This window comes from Wasmannia auropunctata, unplaced genomic scaffold (assembly GCF_000956235.1).
Source record: "Wasmannia auropunctata unplaced genomic scaffold, wasmannia.A_1.0 LD333494.1, whole genome shotgun sequence".
NCBI classification, from domain to species: domain Eukaryota; kingdom Metazoa; phylum Arthropoda; class Insecta; order Hymenoptera; family Formicidae; genus Wasmannia; species Wasmannia auropunctata.
In genome coordinates, this window is record NW_012029396.1 from 31,137 (window position 1) to 51,346 (window position 20,210).

The 20,210-nt window shown below is 31.4% G+C and overlaps 7 protein-coding genes across 16 annotated transcripts in view; 3 read left to right on the top strand and 4 right to left on the bottom strand.

The window, feature by feature from the left end:
* The first annotated feature begins 385 nt into the window (after positions 1-385).
* LOC105459897 (UDP-glucose 4-epimerase) lies at positions 386-3,584 on the top strand. 5 transcript variants are annotated; one of them, XM_011706246.1, is made up of 8 exons: positions 386-551; positions 619-1,241; positions 1,522-1,662; positions 1,957-2,075; positions 2,154-2,444; positions 2,499-2,679; positions 2,850-3,134; positions 3,235-3,584. In XM_011706246.1, exons 3-8 carry the CDS (start codon positions 1,533-1,535, stop codon positions 3,285-3,287), a joined length of 1,059 nt encoding a protein of 352 aa, XP_011704548.1. In that variant the 5' UTR covers positions 386-551; positions 619-1,241; positions 1,522-1,532; the 3' UTR covers positions 3,288-3,584. The 5 variants fall into 5 exon arrangements, with proteins under 5 accessions (XP_011704548.1, XP_011704547.1, XP_011704546.1 ...); XM_011706245.1 differs by having other exon boundaries at positions 619-1,237; positions 1,525-1,662; XM_011706244.1 differs by having other exon boundaries at positions 619-1,177.
* A 387-nt stretch (positions 3,585-3,971) lies between these two features.
* Positions 3,972-5,294, top strand: LOC105459898 (biogenesis of lysosome-related organelles complex 1 subunit 2). Of its 2 annotated transcripts, none has more exons than XM_011706250.1 (2): positions 3,972-4,228; positions 4,353-5,294. In XM_011706250.1, exon 2 carries the CDS (start codon positions 4,377-4,379, stop codon positions 4,860-4,862), a length of 486 nt encoding a protein of 161 aa, XP_011704552.1. In that variant the 5' UTR covers positions 3,972-4,228; positions 4,353-4,376; the 3' UTR covers positions 4,863-5,294. The 2 variants fall into 2 exon arrangements, with proteins under 2 accessions (XP_011704552.1, XP_011704551.1); XM_011706249.1 differs by having other exon boundaries at positions 3,973-4,228; positions 4,305-5,294.
* An 87-nt stretch (positions 5,295-5,381) lies between these two features.
* Positions 5,382-7,545, bottom strand: LOC105459899 (transcription elongation factor B polypeptide 1). 2 transcript variants are annotated; one of them, XM_011706251.1, is made up of 5 exons: positions 7,413-7,545; positions 6,832-6,888; positions 6,566-6,634; positions 6,141-6,334; positions 5,382-5,996 (listed from the first exon to the last, which is right to left on the bottom strand). In XM_011706251.1, the coding sequence occupies exons 2-5, from the start codon at positions 6,862-6,864 to the stop codon at positions 5,855-5,857; spliced, it is 438 nt and encodes a 145-aa protein (XP_011704553.1). In that variant the 5' UTR covers positions 6,865-6,888; positions 7,413-7,545; the 3' UTR covers positions 5,382-5,854. The 2 variants fall into 2 exon arrangements, with proteins under 2 accessions (XP_011704553.1, XP_011704554.1); XM_011706252.1 differs by lacking the exon at positions 6,566-6,634.
* A 209-nt stretch (positions 7,546-7,754) lies between these two features.
* On the top strand, positions 7,755-10,646 carry LOC105459901 (alpha/beta hydrolase domain-containing protein 13). Its single transcript, XM_011706253.1, has 6 exons — positions 7,755-8,144; positions 8,687-8,995; positions 9,106-9,337; positions 9,440-9,633; positions 9,775-9,935; positions 10,227-10,646. Exons 2-6 carry the CDS (start codon positions 8,830-8,832, stop codon positions 10,497-10,499), a joined length of 1,026 nt encoding a protein of 341 aa, XP_011704555.1. The 5' UTR covers positions 7,755-8,144; positions 8,687-8,829; the 3' UTR covers positions 10,500-10,646.
* A 257-nt stretch (positions 10,647-10,903) lies between these two features.
* On the bottom strand, positions 10,904-13,719 carry LOC105459902 (adenylate cyclase-like). The gene is made up of 5 exons (XM_011706254.1): positions 13,393-13,719; positions 12,853-13,271; positions 12,028-12,687; positions 11,725-11,933; positions 10,904-11,554 (listed from the first exon to the last, which is right to left on the bottom strand). Exons 1-5 carry the CDS (start codon positions 13,487-13,489, stop codon positions 11,278-11,280), a joined length of 1,662 nt encoding a protein of 553 aa, XP_011704556.1. The 5' UTR covers positions 13,490-13,719; the 3' UTR covers positions 10,904-11,277.
* A 419-nt stretch (positions 13,720-14,138) lies between these two features.
* On the bottom strand, positions 14,139-15,911 carry LOC105459903 (DNA polymerase delta subunit 3-like). The gene is made up of 2 exons (XM_011706255.1): positions 15,681-15,911; positions 14,139-15,561 (listed from the first exon to the last, which is right to left on the bottom strand). Exons 1-2 carry the CDS (start codon positions 15,738-15,740, stop codon positions 14,218-14,220), a joined length of 1,404 nt encoding a protein of 467 aa, XP_011704557.1. The 5' UTR covers positions 15,741-15,911; the 3' UTR covers positions 14,139-14,217.
* Positions 15,912-16,122: 211 nt separating this feature from the next.
* The window catches only part of LOC105459904 (valine--tRNA ligase-like), a 6,754-nt gene continuing 2,666 nt past the window's right edge, over positions 16,123-20,210 (bottom strand). For all 4 annotated transcript variants that reach the window (XM_011706258.1, XM_011706257.1, XM_011706260.1 and 1 more), the window contains 12 exons: positions 19,805-19,984; positions 19,425-19,549; positions 19,077-19,351; positions 18,664-18,937; positions 18,457-18,579; positions 18,185-18,292; positions 17,824-17,983; positions 17,490-17,767; positions 17,061-17,267; positions 16,835-16,946; positions 16,522-16,733; positions 16,123-16,394 (listed from right to left, as the gene is read on the bottom strand). In XM_011706258.1, the coding sequence (XP_011704560.1) occupies positions 16,317-16,394; positions 16,522-16,733; positions 16,835-16,946; positions 17,061-17,267; positions 17,490-17,767; positions 17,824-17,983; positions 18,185-18,292; positions 18,457-18,579; positions 18,664-18,937; positions 19,077-19,351; positions 19,425-19,549; positions 19,805-19,984 (2,132 nt within the window). In that variant the 3' untranslated portion in view covers positions 16,123-16,316. The remainder of the gene's footprint in view (positions 16,395-16,521; positions 16,734-16,834; positions 16,947-17,060; positions 17,268-17,489; positions 17,768-17,823; positions 17,984-18,184; positions 18,293-18,456; positions 18,580-18,663; positions 18,938-19,076; positions 19,352-19,424; positions 19,550-19,804; positions 19,985-20,210) is intronic.

Genomic DNA, 20,210 nt, shown 5'->3' on the forward strand with positions numbered 1-20,210 from the left:
GTTTCTCTCGTGACGCAATCGGACAAGCACGCCCCGTTTCGTATGGCATTTTCTCCGTCAGGCGGCGTCGCGCGCGATCCACCATTGTCGATATTGTCGGTTGTCTCTTTATCCAAAGTGTAGAAATTTCAGCAGTCGATAATATCAAGTTCGAACGAGCATTTACCGACCCTCGATACGCGAGATACTCATTATAATTTTCAAAATATATGTATGTGTAATTAATATTTTTTCCAACACTGACACTTTTAATTGCAATCGATGACAATAACGAAGAAAAAATTAAGGGGTTCCTCATTATATCTCTTCTTGTTATCGCTACATCTATAATACATGTATTCGTAAATATCCTGTTTGGAGATGCAAACAATTATAGTATAAAGATATATATAATCTCTATATATGTATACATAGTTTTACCTGCTAGAATTGCCTACATTTTTATGTACTTTCATCGCGGGCGATGTCAAAGTCAAGGAATTATCAATAATTCGTGCCGTATCTGGTGGTATCGCATTTATAGAGTGGAGCGAATAAGGGACATTGCACACGTATGTATACGTATTTGCGAAAAATATTTTCTTTCGATACGAATGTCCCGAATGCTTGTCTTTCCAGGGACAATACCTTTTCGTATAGGTATATTTTGTATATGCAGCGTCTCGTACCAGCACGTTTAACTCGCTGCGTGCGATACAATGCGGTCAAGTCACAAGTACGCGGTACCGTATGCAAGATAAAGTAAAATGAAAAAGTGGGAGGTTAAAGGGGACGGTGGATCGTTTACGACGATTCGACGTGGCGAGCGAGACGCGAACAGGATCGGGATTATCTCTGGAGTCGCCGCGATCTCGCGTCTGGTCCAGGACCGCGGATGTTCATCGTCGCTCGAATCGAATTTTCGGTTACGCAGACGAAACGGACGTCGTGAATGGAAGTCACGAACGAAAAATTGTCAGGATCCTGACCATTCTTCTCGTTCGAGCTTTGACGATCGAGTGCCGAGCTCCTCCGGATTTATACCCGATCGCGACGTGTGCCCGATGATGTGTCGATGTTACATAATTTTTTGTGATAATATATACGTCAACCGTCGTTCTGATATCGTGAATATAAGGTCAGTGGTTCGCCGATTATCACGCTGCGAGGTTAGACGATTCTCTGGACTCTGCAAAACGTAACTGGCACACGGCACAATTTCTTTTCTAACAACTCCTGCACGATTATTAATCTGTAGATATGTATACACACATTGATTTGTTTGCTTTTTACTACTGTTACTTCTTCAGAAAATAATTGACTTTATTTTGCATATTTTGGGATAAATCTTGATTGATAGTATATCGGTCGCAACTAATCTCTACTTATTTTAACTGACTGAAATAAATTTTTAAAATTATATAATTGTACAAAGAGAGATACAATTTTGATTTTTGCTTAATACAAGATATTCTTGAAAAAAAAAAATGTAATGTATAAGAGACATAGCATGTATAATGTATATATAAACTAATAAAACAGCACAATAAATAATGGCAAGTGAATCTTGGAATATCTTGGTAACGGGAGGCGCTGGTTATATCGGTTCTCATACAGTATTGGAATTGGTACAAGCGGGTCTTCAGGTGGTGGTAATAGACAACCTTATCAATGCCTACAAAGGTGAGACGTAATAAGCTATATATGGCAAAAAATAATATATATGTGATATACTGTATGTATGTGTATACACACGCATATATACAACATACAAATCAATCTGTCAAATTAAATAATATATGAATAACAGTACATTAATTACCATCTATTTTCTAATTTCTTGATAATACAGCACAATGCATGCAAATTAGAGATCTAACAATTATTCAAATGAATTGGCATTATTTTGTTATGTATTGTATAATAACTTTTAATACAAATTTTTAATTTTTCAATCTGTTTTTCTTATGTTTACAGATTCAAATTCTAAGAAACCCGAATGTCTCCTTAGAGTAGAGAAATTGACAAATAAAAATGTTCCATTTATCAATTGTGATATCACAAACATCAGTGATCTGAGAAGCGTGTTTCAACAAGTAAATATATTTATTTGCTCATAAATTTTGCTGATGACACATTGGATTCAGATATTCAGGTTTTTCATTTTATTGCAGCATACTTTTCATTGTGTTATACATTTTGCTGCGTTGAAAGCGGTAGGGGAGTCATGTCAGAAACCACTCGAGTACTACAAGGTCAACGTCAGCGGAACGATAAATCTATTGCAAGTTATGCGGGAGAACAATGTAAAACGTTTTATTTATTCAAGTAGTGCCACAGTTTATGGCATACCTGAACAACTTCCTTTAGTAGAAGACATGAAAACTGGCAATTGTACAAATCCGTATGGAAAGACAAAGTTCATGGTTGAGGAAATATTAAAGGATTTGTGTGCATCAGATAAGGTACGTTATGGTATACCGTTTTACAATTCGCTTTAATAAAAAGTTAATTTTTAGGAATTTTCCGTTATATCTTTGAGATATTTTAATCCCGCTGGTGCACATCCCTCAGGTGAAATTGGAGAAGATCCCAATGGTATTCCAAATAATTTAATACCCTACATTGCACAAGTTTCTGTTGGAAAAAGGGACGTGTTATATGTTTATGGCAATGATTATGATACCCCTGATGGTACAGGTGAGAGTTTTTTATTTTCTTGATTGTAGGAAATATGGATAGAAGATGAAATTTTTTTATCTTATAAAACAGCTTATTACACAAAGAGCGTATATTGTAGGGAGAAAGAGAGGTCTATGACGATTACAATTTAACTCTTTTTTTTTTTTTTTTTTCAATTAAACTTGCAGGTGTACGTGACTATATTCATATTATGGATTTGGCAGTTGGACATATGAAAGCTTTGATGTATCAAAAAACTCGTAATCCAATGGGATTTAAGCCGATAAATCTTGGCACTGGGAAAGGCTATTCTGTACTTGAAGTTATACATGCGTTTGAGAAAGCATCCACGCAGAAAATACCATATAAAATAGTTGAACGTAGGCCAGGTGATATCTCCGCCAGTTATGCGAATGCTAGTATCGCTAATAAGGAACTAGATTGGACTGCTACAAAAGATATGGATGACATGTGTAAGTTGGAGTAATAAATATATATATACGAATAGCAACAGTTGCTCATATTTTCTATATTTTGATATTCTAAAATTTAAAAAACCTATTGATATTCCAGGTGCAGATACGTGGAAATGGCAACGAAATAATCCAAATGGTTATAAACGCTAATAAACGTCGTGCCCCTTATGCCTAAATAACTAAGAAAAGCTCGAAGCTTTTAGCTTGTTTACACTTTTTGCCTTTTGCATATCACTGGATAGATAACGGAACCATGGTGGTATACAGTTACCAAAGTTTAGACCAAAGCATAAGAAAAATATAGTTATTTATCTTCTGTTAAGCAAATTTAATAATAATAAGACTTTCTATCTAACAAACTTTAATATTGGAAATGGTATCTATTATTTGGCATATAGATATATTTATACAAATCTAATAAATATATTTTAAAACTTACTCTTTTTATATACGTTTAAACTAAATTAATTTCTATTACAATATGGTGCCATTTTAAATGTTATATAATATCAGTATATAAATTAATATGTATATAATTTATATATACATATATAAAGGACATAAATATAAAAATATGTATAAAAATACTTTTATACATACTATAAATATACAAATAATATAAAAACAATGTAAATAATTATAGTATATAAATAAAAGAGTATGCAATTTATTACTGAAATTGTTTTCAGCCTTTTTATCATAACCTTGATGTATATTGTATAATCAATTTTTTGTTGTCAATTGATAAATAAATTCATAATAATAAAATTAAATATGGCACATAGATAAGTGAGAAGAAAAAATTTAATTCAAAATATTTCGATTTTGCGAATTAATTTCATTGCCCATTCGAGATCAATAAGATACGTATTGAGGAACGACCATGATTATTGATAAAGAAAGTGGCGAACTTTACAGATCGCGCGACTCTACGCGCGTATCTGTCAAACTTATTGTTTGACGTTGCATGTCACATTTACAACTTGTAACCAGCTGATCCATTATGTGAGCATAGAATCGAAGAAAAGTGAAAGCAGAATTCAACAGCCGACTAGAACTAGCTGTTAAAATTACTGGGATTTAAAGAACAGGTTAGGATCGCCCATTTGTCATCAGCTGATCAGCGGGATACTCGACACCTGTCTGTCTATTAAAATGTTCATTCAGATTCCGATCGCATTCAGTCGAGTCGTTCTGTGATACACTTTGTGATAGCTGCGACATTCGAGCCAGTCCGAAATGGACCCGTCGAAGGACGAGGCGCAGACGGAGGCAGCGCTGATCGACAGTCTGTCCGCGGAGCAGAACTCGAGATGCGAGTCACCGAAACGCGGCACCACCCTCTCCACCAGCACCAGCAGTTTCGAGGCACTGGACCCGCACGACCCAAATCTGAGTCGCCTGGCGAACACGATGTTCCAGAAGACGGGCGAGTACCTGCAGGAGGAGCTCACCGCTACCCACGCCGACTACCGGCTGCTGGAGCGTCTGAATAAGGAGACCATCGCCAAGTACACAGAACTGAAGATTATCTCGTCGAATGTAGTGCAGTCATTGGACTCGCTGAACGATAAGTATCAGAAGCTGCAGCCGATCCTGGACAATATCAATCAGATTGACGACAGCGTAAGCAAACTGGAGCAAGCCGCGTATAAGCTAGCGGCGTATTCCAAGCGACTCGAGGCAAAGTTTAAGGATCTCGAAAAGGATACGAAGAGCAAATGAAGCTGTAACTATGAATATATAAGTCACTGTATCTTCATGTACCTATATATAACTGATAATAATTATCTTGGGCAACAATTATTACCAAGTATGAATGATTGTGTAAAAAAAGACATGTGAGAGCTAGCAATAATCCGAAAAGCATATGTCTTTCGTACATTATATTTATTAGTATATGAGACCTCTTAAACACGCTTACAAAACTTCTATAAAATCTTAGTTTGCCATCCTCTTTGCATATCATACAATATCTGACTTTTATAATTAACTTATCGATTAAGAGTGATGTATCTTATTTAGTGCTCTATCAAGCCTAATCTTTCCTCTGCAATATATTAATAAATCTCACAATGTGCCTGTGTAACAATATAAGTGTAAATATAATCAATATGTAAACCAAAAACGAATAATTATAACTATATTTAACAAAAAGAAAATGTGTGTATATTTGCCATAATATTAATACAATGAAAAGTATTTGTCACCTAATATAGCAGATAGAATTGATGATTCAGTTAATTCAGTATATAAAGTTGAATTTATTTTTAATCTTGTTAACAATAATTTACTGAAATATATAGTTTAAGTATACAACAGGTGATAGATGTGTATGATTTGCTAGAAGATAATACAAATTGCTAGAAGTGTGTGAATGGTAATCTTTTATCAGTACAACTCATTCGGTATAACGGTTTATAACTCATTACTTTAAGTGATACAATATTACGTGTTGATGGCTATATTCAATTATGAAGCATAACATAAATGGAATATTCAGATTTCGTAATTATAAAACTTCCGACATTGCTTTGTCTCGTCGCATTAAAACGTTTCATGTCACGAGAGTATGTGAGTTCAAAGCGACCAATTATTATGCTCCAATACGGTTTTCCAGATATCACAATACATCTTAAACGATCATAATAAAGAAAGCTGCATTGTTCCTATAATTTAATTGCCGATTAAAGCCGATACACTTTTATGGATGATGCTTAACAGTCTAAGAAATTGCCAGCCATTAACAATTCCAGAGCAATCTCGGGGGCAATAGGAAATTCTGGTATTTCTGTACTGCTGTTTGTGTAGCGTACTTTGTAAGTAAAATACATGCAGACCTTTTGTAAAACGTGAGACCTAAAAAAAAGACATTTGTTCAAACACTTATTACAGTATACATATTAATACAATTATTACAGTATATGTTAAACTTATTTTATGACTTCAAAGTAAAAAATAAAAAAAAACAAATTTGTACCTGCTGAATGTTTTTACACTTACGGGATTTCTCGAAAATTGACTTCATTGGCTTCATTTTCTGCAAATTGACCAGGACCGCTTAACATTGCTTTGATAGTGCCGCTTGTTAATGCGTGTTCCCGTTTAACAATAAATTCATGGCCGTCACTACTGACTAGCTTCACATACATTGCATTTGGTCCTTCACAGCCCCCATAAACAGGACTACCATTTTGCTAAAATTTTCAAAAGATCTCTCACATTATTTTGCCATGTAAATAGACTTAACAACACCTTATATTTATATATATATTATATATATATATACATATTATATTATATATATATATATATATATATATAATCTAGAATATTGTACAATTGGAAGAAATAATGAAATGTATAGCAGGATAAAGAGAAAAGGATCATGTCTAGAAAGCAAAATTTAAATTTGGAAAAATAGGTACCGCATGCATGTCTTTAGACGATCTGCCCTCTTCTTCTTCGGTCTTATTGACACTCGCTTCTTCATTGTGCTTGATCCAAAGAAAGATTAATGTTAATTGATATTTTACCACAAGCTTTTAGCTTTCCAGAAAGGGAGTATAATTTTTAAGTATAATTTATAACAGCAACACAATGTATACATTTATCATAGAGATATATTGTTATACATCCCATTTATATTTCATGCAAAGGGACACACATGCAAACAAAATTGTCTTATACATACTTTTTCAGCCTGCATGTTTACATCGGTGGACATGTTTGCTGTTGTGCAATTATCCTCCTAAAGCAAAACAGTTCAAATATAAAGACTATATATACATACACAAAGTATAAATGACATATAGAAACAGGTAAATATGTAAAATAAACAGCGACTAAGCAAAAAAATGTAAAGCTATTGTTTATAAAATTTCAAGAAATACTAATTATTATCGCGTTATCATAGATACAATTAAAAGCATCGAATAAAACATCTTATATACTGAAAAACAACAATAGGTTAACTTATATGTAGAGAAAAGTGTTTGAAGTGTTTTGCGGAGCGGTTATCTTACACGCACGCGAAACCAACCAGAAATTATTTTACAATTTCAAGTAGGACTGCTCCTGCGCTTATATTTATCTCGTCGACAGTGCAATATAATAAAAACGGGAATTATTCGCTGTGTATAATGCCACAGCTAAGTTATATCAACCTCGCTATATAGTTAATTATCTAACTGTAACGCATTGGGTAATTGATAAAAATAATTACGAATTACGCTCGTCAAATTATTAGGAAATAACAAGAGGTTTTACACGTACCTTACAGACGACACGAAATTTTAATTAAATCAGACTTGCTAATCGTGATGTGATACTATAGCAAACGTATATCAGCTGACGAATCGTCGACCATCGTCGACTGCCGATGACACTTGACACACGACTCCACATGGCCCGCACGACGACGACGCTAACGACGTCTGTCGAAACTCGAGTGAACCGAGAAAGCAAATCCACAAGCGCGAATGATACGCTGTGATCACTGTGATCTACCGAGTCGCACATAATGCAAAATATGTTTTAACTTGTAAGCACTTGTTTCGCTTACGTGACTCCAGATTGCGTTTTATTCGAGCGGTCAGCGGAGTAGTGTCACAATATGGCGATCAGTGCGGACTGCGGAGCCAATCAAATTTATTGCTACGGCCTTTTCATTCGCTGCTCGCTCGACTCGCTCGCGACTAAAAAGTGAAACAAACATTTCGCGATCAGATAATTCCTTCTTTCATGGACAATAAGAGCGCTTGCACGTCTATTTTCTATACTTTTTTAGCCGAGACATAAATCGTAGAGGTTAAATAAACGTCTGCGATTTTTTTATGCTTTTCAACGTGTCATTTGATACCAATAATAATTGTGAAGTAACTCAACAATGTCCATTTTATAAATCGTTTCAATTCAGGAACGTTTATTTTTTTACTATAAAAATTCTATTGATTTGATCGTCAAGCTTTATGCGATCCAACTGTCACTATCTCGTCCCTTGCACAGGTTGGATTATAATATATACACTTAGCTTTTATAATAATTTAACTTAAGTATAGCTTATTTAATTTATTCTTTATTTTTTATATATCTATAGATTAAGGGAAAAAAATATTTTAACAAATCCACTTCGATTGCATTTATTTATACAATATATAAATTAAATGAAAAAATTTAAACTTTCTTTTTTGAAAGCTGTTATTACTTGCAGTTTTTTAACAATTAATTTTCTCTAATTATTGAGTTTATGTTATTTATTTTTTATTTGTTTTATATTTAGTTCTATTCACAAATACATTTTTGTCACATTTGTAAATACATTTCAATAAAGTGCAATGTATTTTGTAAGCATTATTTTATTTGCTTTAAAATAAAATTGATATAATTTCATTTAATACAACAAATTATGTTACTTATTAATTTTGTAGATATTATGCAAATTTTCATACTGTTACTTATTTGGCAATGAAACATTAATAAAATATAATAAATTATATATAAAATTGAAAAATAATAAAACTTTACTAAACCTTCTCACCATTTTATAGGATGAAGATGTAAGAAACTGCAGCAATTAATTTAATGGATCATCATGACTGTTTTTAAATTAAGACAAAGTATCCATTTATTGGCAACAACTGGATTGTCTAGATAACGCCAAGCGTCTTTAAATTATATACAAGTGTAAATAATGTCCTTCAGAATACGTTTAGCTCGCAGCAGACCAATTAGACTTTTGGGGAATGTGGCCATGAAGTGTTGGGCTTTTAGTGGAGCGTACATCCTTGTGTGCTTTTTTCTATATTGGTTATATGGTGGGATTTTGGCTTTCTTCTTGCTGTGTTTTGCCACAACTGGTGTGTATATGTTTTTTATTATAAAACTTTATTTTCTAGTTCTATTTATTATTATTATTGATTTGAGAAATGTTATAAGACTAAAAATTGTTTGTTGTTACTCTGTCTAGGAATACTCTATCATAGAGAAGATCAACTTCTTTATCATCCAGAACTGCCAGCCCATTCGAGAGTTTACGTACCAGCTCCTTCAATATTTAATTTGCCTTATCAAAGTATATACACCAGAGCTGGAGATGGCACAATGCTGCACATGTTTTTTGTTTCTCAGCCAGAAGATAGAATGAGGAAGGCACCTACATTACTATTTCTTCATGGCAATGCTGGCAATATGGGCCATCGGTATTTTCATTATTTTACTTGGGAAAAGACAGAAATAAGACAAATTATTGTAAACTTATAGTCATAAGTTATATCGTAATACATTATATGTATTTGTTTCAGATTGCAAAATATAGTAGGACTGTATCATAATATTCAATGTAACATCTTAATGTTAGAATACCGAGGGTATGGTCTGTCGCAGGGCACTCCATCGGAGGAAGGGCTCTATATGGATGCCCGAGCGGGGATAGATTATTTGTTTAGTAGAACGGATATTAATACCAATGAAATCATAATTTTCGGCAGATCGCTGGGTAAAGAATCTAATTTTAATATTTTTAACTATTACTTTCTTAAATTTATATTTTATTATATTAATCTGTCAGAACAGTGATCTCCTTACTAATTATCAGTACTTGTAATAATTAAATTTGATAAAATTGTAATTTTGATAGGTGGAGCAGTAGCCATTGATTTAGCCACAAAGGAAGAAAATTCCCAGAGAATTTGGTGCCTTATACTTGAAAACACATTCACCAGTATCCCAGATATGGCCGCCTTATTTGTAGGATCTAAATTTTTACAGTATCTGCCGCTTTTTGTATATAAAAACAAAGTAAGCAAATCACAGAAAAGAGACAAAATTTTTTAATTATTATATGCGATTGTTTTGGTTCTCTCTTTACAAAAAGATTTAAAGTTTTTTTTTATGAAAAAGATATAACATATCTTCATTACATTAAAAAGTATTACACACTAGAGTAAATCTTTGTTAATATTATTCTTCAAAAAAATGTATGTATTAATTTATTATATTTCGTATAATCTCTCTTTTCTATATTTATATTTATATTTATATTTTCTTTTCATGATTTCTCACATTTTCATACTTCTTATCTCGTTACAGTATTTGTCTATTCTGAAAGTTCGCTCAGTCACGGTGCCCACTCTGTTTATTTCCGGTCTGGCGGATACATTGGTACCACCCCGTATGATGCAGGATCTTTACAAAAATTGTCGAAGTACGTACAAGCGTATACTTCCGATTGTGGATGGCACACATAACGAAACTTGGTGTCAGCCGAATTATTATCAAAATATTAACGCCTTTCTGACTGAACTCAGGGAAAATCCACCTCCAAGAGTAACGTCTAGTCATTGGCAAATCGATAATATTTAGTGATAAGGCGCTTTTATTATCACATATATTTTCATTTATTAATGTTATAAATGTAAAGTAATTTTTACGTTTTAAAGATAAAAAAAAATCGATTTTATCGGAATAAACTTTTTCTACTTTTCGTAGAAAAATATTTTTCACGCATTACACAAATAGAGAAATTAATCTTATATGACTCAAACGTAATTAATAATTACTCTTGCGTCCATCCGATTCCAATCATAATTAATTAAATAAGTATTTCGAGTTATAAGTCAATTAGTTAAATAATATAATTAATTACTTAAACTTGATTAGTTAAAATGATCAGAAAAAACATGAATTAATCAATGAGAAATAGATATTAACATCTTAAGAGATTTTACAATGAAAAACATGTGAAAATAAAAATCCTCAAAAAATACCACATTTTAAAAGTATGTGATGAGAATATTATAAAACATAAGTTTATTTAAAGTAAGTTTTGAGTTTTGTGACCAAAGTATGCATGTGTCTGTGAAGATAAAATTTTTGATATATTTCTTCCTATAAATATCAATATTATTAGATTGTATTATTATTATTATTATTATACATATTATTGCAGACCGTTCCTGTTACAATAAGTACTATAGTAAAAAATTAAAAATAATTATAAATAATGACTAATCTATGCAATTTTTGCAAGAAGAACTGCAAGAATTGCATATTATATAAATTGTGCTTAAGAATATAATAAAAATATGTTTTATATTTTTTCCCAATAACAGTCTTCTGTTTTTTATAAGAATAAAAAGATTTAAAATCTACGATTGATTCGTCTTCTCTTTGCGTTCATTCTTCGAATCAATAGAATGCCGATTATCAATAGAATTGAAAGCAGAGCGATTACTGTAGCCAGAACAGCAATCATTCCAGGACCAGGTTTGAATGTCACAACCTGTTTGCTAGAAATACTTGCAATATTAACGGTCATACTTTCAGCAAAATGTGGAAATTCATCGCAAAAGATTTCTGCTTTCCATTTGTACCAATGGATCATCCTTTTGTTGGCTAATGGAGGTGGAGCAGCACATCTAATTAATAAAATATAAAAAATAAAAGGAATTAATGATTAATAATAAATTAAATGTTATTAGTCGTTAACTAATTTAATATATCGAAAAAGAAATAAGTTGGCATTAAAGCTTTAATATATTTAAAATATATATATATTCTAGAATATTTCGATCATATTAACAGTTACCTCAACTCTTCTAGAAGACTGCGGTTCATAATGTAAAGTTTTGGAACTAATTCGTTCAACATCCATTGCAATGAGCAATTGCAAATAAATGGATTTCCTTGCAGATTAATGAGATATTTTAAATTTGAAATGTTTTTGTTATAAATAAAATCGTTTATATTGAATAGCTTTGATGATAAGTAAGTAAAATTATTATTGCTCAAATCTAGCTGAAAAATGAAAAAAAATATAATAAATGGTTTTTTTTAAATGTATCTTATACATATATATATATATATATATATATATATATAATACACTTACAGAGCAAATATTCATATGTTGAAAAACGTTTTCCTCAATTATATTCAACTTGGTATTGCTCGAAATAATTAAATTAATACAATCATTTCTCTTTTCCTTTAACATTAGAAATGTGTCTTCGTCAATCTTCTCAATCGTGTTTATAAATTTCATTTCAAATATTTCCAAATTCAATTCAGATCGAATTTTTATATCTTTTAGTTGGTTTCCATTGACTTTTAATATTCTTAAACTTGGAAAATTTTTAACAGAAATGGTTTCAGGGATTATTGTTAAATAATTGAAGGATACATCTAGCGTTTCTAAACTATTTAGAAAAACATCCGGAAAGTCTGATAAGAAATTCGTACTGATGTTTAAATTTTTTAATTCCTCCAGTAATGTTAAATTGTTATGTATGTTAGAAATGTTGTTGTTTTGAATGTGTAAGGTATGAATTGATGATTTTTGGAATGATACAGTATTAATAAGATTGTTTTCCGTATAAAGTTCCAACAACGACAATGGAAGATTTTGAAAATTTAAGGAGAAAAGTTGATTATTGTTAACGCGAAGAATCTTCAAATGTTGCATGTAAAATAATGAACTGACCGGGAGAGTGATAAGTTTATTGAAGGAGAGATTTAAATACTCCAATTCCGGCATAACTTCGAGGAAGTTCTGTAAAATATTAAAATAAATGAATTTAATAAAAGTGATGTTAATATATATATTATAAATATATATATATATATATATATGTAATTTTAATTACATTATACACTCATTGCATAAAAACATTACTAAATTTCACTAAAAATTATGCTATTAAAATTATTGTATTACCAGATCAACAAGATCGTTGTGAGATACATCAAAAACTTTTAACTTTGTTATTGAATTTTCTATGCTTTTCTCCAAATTGTTGATGCGATTATGACTCAAATTGAGTTTTAAGAGGGAAGAAACGTTGAGAATAGAAATATCAAAGCCCCAGAGTAAATTGTTAGAACAATCTAAATCTTCAAGCTCATTTAGATTCTCAAGGATATCTGAATTTATATTATCCAATTTATTTTGAGACAAATCTAATCTTTTTAAATGTTTCAGATTTTTTAGTTCATTTATGGGTAGAAGCGTCATATCGTTTTTTGAAAGAATAAGTTTGTTTAGTGGTCGATGCTTATCTAGAGTAAAAAGATCAAAGTTAAGAACTTCATTAGTTCCTAAATGTCTGTCATGGCAATCAATAATTGGTCCTGCATCTATAAGAATAATGGTATAGGTAATTAATTATATTGACAAAAATGTCATGTTGATTAATTTTTAATCCATTTCTTCTATTATTTCTACTAGATCTTATTTTATTTTTTTTTTTTTACTTACTTGATTGTGAGTTAAAACATACACAGGTTTTACATATATCGCATAAACATTGGTTGCACAAAAATAGAAACAACAGTGTAATAATATTAAGCATCATGATATTCTTACTGTGATTTCACATGCAGACTATCATTAAATGATTGTATTTAGTCATATAGTAGATTTACACTTACTATAGTCGATCCTGATAGCCTATCTGCCATATCTGATAAGTGCGCCGACCATGTGATCCATAACATATTACTCATCTTGTTGCGAGAAATATAGGTGCGATAGATTAATCAATTATTGGCATTATTCACAATTTTTTATAATTATGCAACAATTTTAATTTTTTATTTATTTTAATGTATTTTATATAATCTATTTAAGCTTAATATGTTTTAAAAATATATAAGTTGTTAAAAATGCAACAGTTTTTGTACCAAAAAATTTTTATTGTTGAATATTTGAAATTTGTTCTTAATTCTAAGCATTTTTTAGAACAATGATCAATAACTCAACTAGTTTCTAAGCAATAGTTTTTTTTTTATGAATATTCGATTATCATTCATTATTGTAAAATGTAAATGAAAACTCTTTGGAAGCAACATCTTTCACAATATAAATATGGCATTACAAAAAAATATCATTATTATCATTCTGTATATTACTTATTATTATTAATATTATATATGATATATTTATTAAAATCATATTATATCATTAATATTAATAAATAATTTATTACATTCACATTAAAAAAATGAGATATATTACATTCACATTTAAAAAAAAAAAATAGATATTTTGAAATTACTTGGACATTATAATTTTGAAACAATACTAAGATCTCTTAAAGAAATCTGTGAGCGTGGATTGCTTTTTCTTCATTTTCTCCATCTTAGTCTCTGCTTTCTTCTCTTTTCTCTTCATCTCCTCTTTTTCTTCTTCCTCATCTTCTGAACAACTTACATAAATGTGCTCTTTCTTTGTCACAATATATTCGCCTTCTTTATAAGTTTTATTTACCAACTTCAAGATTTTTCTTTTGCCATTTTCATGCTTTATTTTTGGTGGAGAAGGACTCTTTGGTTTCGCAAGAGTTTCCGGCTCCATTTCAGGAACTGATTCCTCCATCTCTACATCACTTTGTACCTCCGAATCACTAGAATCATTCTGTATAATAATTCTCTTCCGTTTCTTAGCAGTTTCATCTGTTTCTTTGCTTCTGTTTCGCTTTTTCCCATGTAAATTTTTCTTTTCTTTACTTCTTTTTTCCTCGGGAAATTCTTTTTTGACATTATCACTTTTCTTTTCCGTTGATGTAACTTCTACAGATTTTGATGGAGATGTCAGTTTTCCAAAGAAATTATCCAAGCTTCCCTTTTTTACAGAATTACTTTGTGGAGACACTTTTTTAGCGGTAGAATTGACCATGGAACTTTTATTTTTCCCAGTTGACTTTTTAATCTTTTCTGCAGGTTCTTTCGAAAGATCTTTATCTTTTTGAACAAAATTTGTATCCTTTTCTGCAACATCTTTTTCCTTTTCTGTTAATCCCTCAGTTTCTTCCATTAAAGCTTCATCTTTCTCTGTTGAGTCTTCTTTATTTTTTTTCATTGAATCTTTTTCTTTCCGAAAGTTATCTTTTTTCACTGAGTCTCTGTCATTTTCTTGGAAGCACGACTTTAATTTTTCAGGACTTTTTGATTTTGCAGCCATATTAAATAGATTATTAAATCCATTTTTTTTCGTTGAATGCTTTTCTGTCTTTGACGGATTTATCGAATCTATAGACTTTAAATTTTCCGTAACTTTTTTAGCAGCTGTACCCCAACGTAATAATTGCATTTCTTCATCACTTCGCTCTTTGCAGGCGTCACATTTTATTGCGCTGTAATTTGCATCACCAGCACCAGAAGTGGCGAGCAACTCCAGATCCACAATTGGTTTGTGGACGCTATAGATGTGCTCCGAGATAATTTTGCTGAATTTGTCTTTAGCCTTAGATACATCGGACCCTCTGACAACCTCCACTCGCATTCCTTTATCCTTTAGATGACCTATTAGCAAATATGTGCATTCGATGTTGTCATCTTTGTGATATTTCTGATAAAACTCCCCTAAGATTTGTTTTGCTACGTTAACATGGACACGTAGCTCTTTACTTAGCCATTTGTAGGTGACCTAAAAATATCAATTTTATATAATATAGAATAACTATAATATTTTAAATATATAAATATATGTAATATGGTATGAGACACAACGAATATGTTGTATATAAATAATTGCGATAAAATTACCAGCTTGTCGTTATCAAAAACATGACCAGCCAAATCAGAGAGGATCTCGAGAGAGGACATGCTCGCGACACAGTATATATTTCTTCTTCTTTTCCTTAGAATGCGATCAAACACGATCACACGTGCGGTACCGGGTACGGCAAAAATAACCTCAAATAACCTCACTTTACCAACAAAACATAAATAGACTAGAAAATTGAGACTAAGATACTACCAGCGCCACCAGTGGATTTCGGTTAGAATAAGAGTCACGTGAAACTACTGAATAAATTTAATTTTAAAATTAATCTGCAAAATTTTTGTTTATTAACCGTATAATCTAAAATTTTATCTAAATTTTTTGTATTTTATAAAGTACGTTTTTAACTCGACATATTTCAATATATTTCAACAGAAAGATAGAAAATTTAAGAGAAGGAAAAATCAAATTTCTGAAAATCAGTAGAATTAAATATATGATTATTATTTTTCCCATTTGTGCTGCGTAAGTTCAAGGAAACTATATATAAACATATAAAATATATGAATAACTTTTTTACTATATTTGTTACATTATTCACTTATATTATAAATGTATCTACAGATGAAGGTTATAAATTAGAATTAGAACAGAATTTATAACATTGTTATAATGCTTTAACTTTCATCCTCTTTCCTTCTTTCCGGTTTATTCCTCTTTGCAATATTTTTCTTAATTTGTTCCACCGATACATCCTAAAAAATGATTTGTATGAAAAATTCTTTGCAGACAAACGATAATTATAATTAATGGTATAAATGGTATAAGTGTAATAGTTAATTTATATTAGAGTATGATCGAGCACTACATTTTTCTATTTACCGTAGCTCTAATAAGTAACGAGCAATCATTTGTGTGCATATATTGGATAGTCCAAACACCATTATTGTCTCTCGTCGTCTCATTAAAATTGCCATCGTTTACTGATTCTGTTAAGTGGATAGGTATGTTCCAGATTCTGCTTACTCCTTTGATCAGATTCACATTTTCCCGATAAAAATTGTAATCGCGTACATTGTTAACCAGAATATTAACTATGGAAAAACAAATATTGATTCAAATTTACCCTATATTAAATTTAAATATCTTTCTAAATCTAAATTTGTTAATTAGTACATCAATCATCAATATTTACCTTCCGGATTTGTCTTCTTGTTCACATTTGCCATGCAGCTTCTGATCGCATTTATCACATTCACGAGTTCACACATTCTTTCCTCCAACTCGATGTCTCTCAGATGCTCAAACTATTAAAAGAAGAAAAGAAAATAAATTATCTAACATGTACAAAAGCATTCAGGAAAGAAAAGAGTGAGAAAATATCAAAAAGAGTGAATATGAAGACTACTTGATTCACATACTTCGTATGGCATAGGATATGAAGTATCGAGCAACGAGGTGACTGATAGAAATCCTGGAAGTCCCTTTTTGGCGAGTTTTATGTACAAATCGTCCGATAAGTAAGGTGTAATAGGTGCAAGGATGCGTAATGACACTTCTAAGCATTTCACAAGAGTATTGGCATGCCCAGCGCAATTACCGCTTTTGAAACCAAATTTTGTACCCTCCTGTGTTTCAGTAAAAATATAAATATATTTTTCAAATTAAAATAAAAAAATTACTTTTATTATAGGTAATTTAAGCAAATTAAGAATAATGAAATACATAAACCGTATTATTATTACAGTATAATTAAAATTTAAAACTTCTTAAGATTCTTACAAAATTCAAGAAATTTAAAAAAGTCTTAAATTATTATTATATTATATTAAATAGTATTAATATCATACCACATAAAAGTCGCAGAATTCATAGTACAGAAATTGACGGATTGCGGCGATCGCTTTATGGAAATTTCGCTCGATAAATGCATTGTTTACTATTCCCACCATCCATGTCAATCGACTCAGAATCCATCGATCTAAGTTATTCAGACTTTCCTTTCCTTCAGTTTCATGTCGTTCTTCCTCCTTTGTCATTAATAACACGTATTTACTTGCTTGCCAGATCTTGTTACAGAAATATTTGCTTGTCCGACAATCGTCCACATCAAAACTAACGGTATGATCTATAAAAGGAAAAGAGATAAAATTCTTTCTTCCTTAAAATCCTTAATTTGCTTACTCTTAATATTGCGTGCACATAATGACAGTCTTAAGGCATCGGCACCGCAATCTGGTATTCCTGCGGAGTATGACTTTTTATTAACACGCAGCGTTCGCTGCAATTCTTCGGCGCTGAGAATACCCGCCGCGTGACTAAGTCTTGCTTGCTCGTTCAGTTCCTACATTATATTATTATTATCATTATTATTATATATTTATGTGTTGAATGTTAAATTAGTAAACTTATGCAACATATCGGTTTAAAAAAATAATTTTAATATTTGTTGGTATTTAATTTTTATTATTAACCAAGATAAAAGTTTCTATATTATAAGTACATTAAAATAAATTTAATTAATGTCATTTCGAAAAATACTCACTTCGAAGGTACAACCATTGATAATGTTTTCTGGCGAGATGACATTGCCGGAGCTTTTGGACATTTTCTTGCCATTGCCATCACACAATACACCATGAAGTAAAACTTCCTGTACACATGCATAATTTATAATTACCAATTGTATTTTACAATGTTATTTTACCGTAGTAACATCTCAATAATCAATCGGAATTGCTTAACATAATATACAGGAGTTACGTTCTAATAAAATATTGATAAAGGATAAACATGAACAACTTATTGTGCACGTACTTTAAACGGCAAACGCTCTGTCAGTTCTAGACTTAGCATCACCATTCTCGCCACCCAGAACATGAGGATATCATGGCCTGTTTCCATCAATGTTAATGGATAGTATCTTGTTATATCCTCCGTCTACAAATTTTTGCCATGTATAAGAAAAGGTTTATAAAGATATATCTAATAAAATGTATGTACAAAAGAGTAATAAAGACTAACGTTTTCCGGCCAGCCAAGCGTGACGAATGGTATAATTGTCGAAGAAAACCATGTATCAAGAACATCTGGATCCTGACGCAAGCTCACTGTGTCTCCATATTTTTCTTGTGCACGAGAACGCGCTTCTTCTTCAGATCGTGCGACTATCCACGAAGCGACGCTATTCCTACTGGTGGAGAAATCACCGTCATCACCGTCGTCTTTACCGTCATGAATTACGGAATACGCTGGAATGCGATGACCCCACCACAACTGTCTCGAAACGCACCAGTCCCTTAACAAACAAAAAAAATAAACTTTTTAATAAAATAAATTAAATATTGCATTTTTCATTTAATTATCTCTCTTCATCTCTTTATTTATTCATCTACTTACATTTTATTTATTTAATAATTAAATGATAATAATTTTACCTGATGTTTTCGAGCCAGTTATACCACATTTGTTCGTAAATGCCCTCATCACTCGGATCGATTTTTAGTTCACCATTTACTACGGCTTCGTGCGCCCGCTTAGCCATCGTTGTGCAGCGTAAAAACCATTGTTCTTTTGGCAAATATTCGACCACATCATACGTGCGTGAACATAGTGGAAGTATCATTCTGTGATTATCTTCCACACCTCTCACCATACCTCGTACGGACAATTGATTCATTAATTTCATCCGTGTAATAAATCTCGGTACTCCCTGCAATAATTTATAATTAATGATGAGAAATGAATAGACCTTGTGTGTACTGAATAAGGTATGATCCCGAAACCTTGAATTCTTTGCACGCATCTGTCATGTTGCCATCTTCATCAATAACGTTAATGACTGGCAAGCTATGTCTTTTGGCAATATTGTAATCCAAGCGATCGTGTGCCGGTGTAACTTTCACTGCACCTGTAAAACAAATACTCATCAGTGAGAAATAAAATAAACGAATACATAAAATAAATAGTGAATGAATCAATAACTGCGTTAAACAAAAAAAAATATATATGTAAATAGAATTACTTATAATATAGATGAAATTTTTAGAATAATTTTTAGAAATCTAGTTTCTTCATTTTTTGGACTGAATACGCGCGCGCGCGCGGGTGTGCGTGCAAATTTATTCTAAGTTATCAGGTTTAATTAATTCTCATAAATTTGTACCAGTGCCAAATTCTCTCTTGACCGAAGAATCAGCTATAATGGGTATAAACGTCTCTCTTATGGGATGTAAAACATGCCGACCAATGTATCTCGAATATCTATCGTCATTTGGATGCACGGCAATCGCTACATCTCCGAAAATTGTCTCAGGTCTAGTGGTTGCAACTATCAATTCTTCCTCTGCAAAACGAAGCAAAAAATAAAATTAACAAGTCTGCTAGAGCTAAAAAAAAACAGATTTTTAATAAACATTATTTTTATTTCTATATATCCTATCTTAAAATTGCCATGTTACATGCGTTGAAGTCTCTTTTCCCCAATGTTTAAAAAATCATATCTTCCAGAAAAATAAAGATATAGACTTCTTTCTGGGCTCATCTTAGAGATGAATTATGTGGCTATTTTT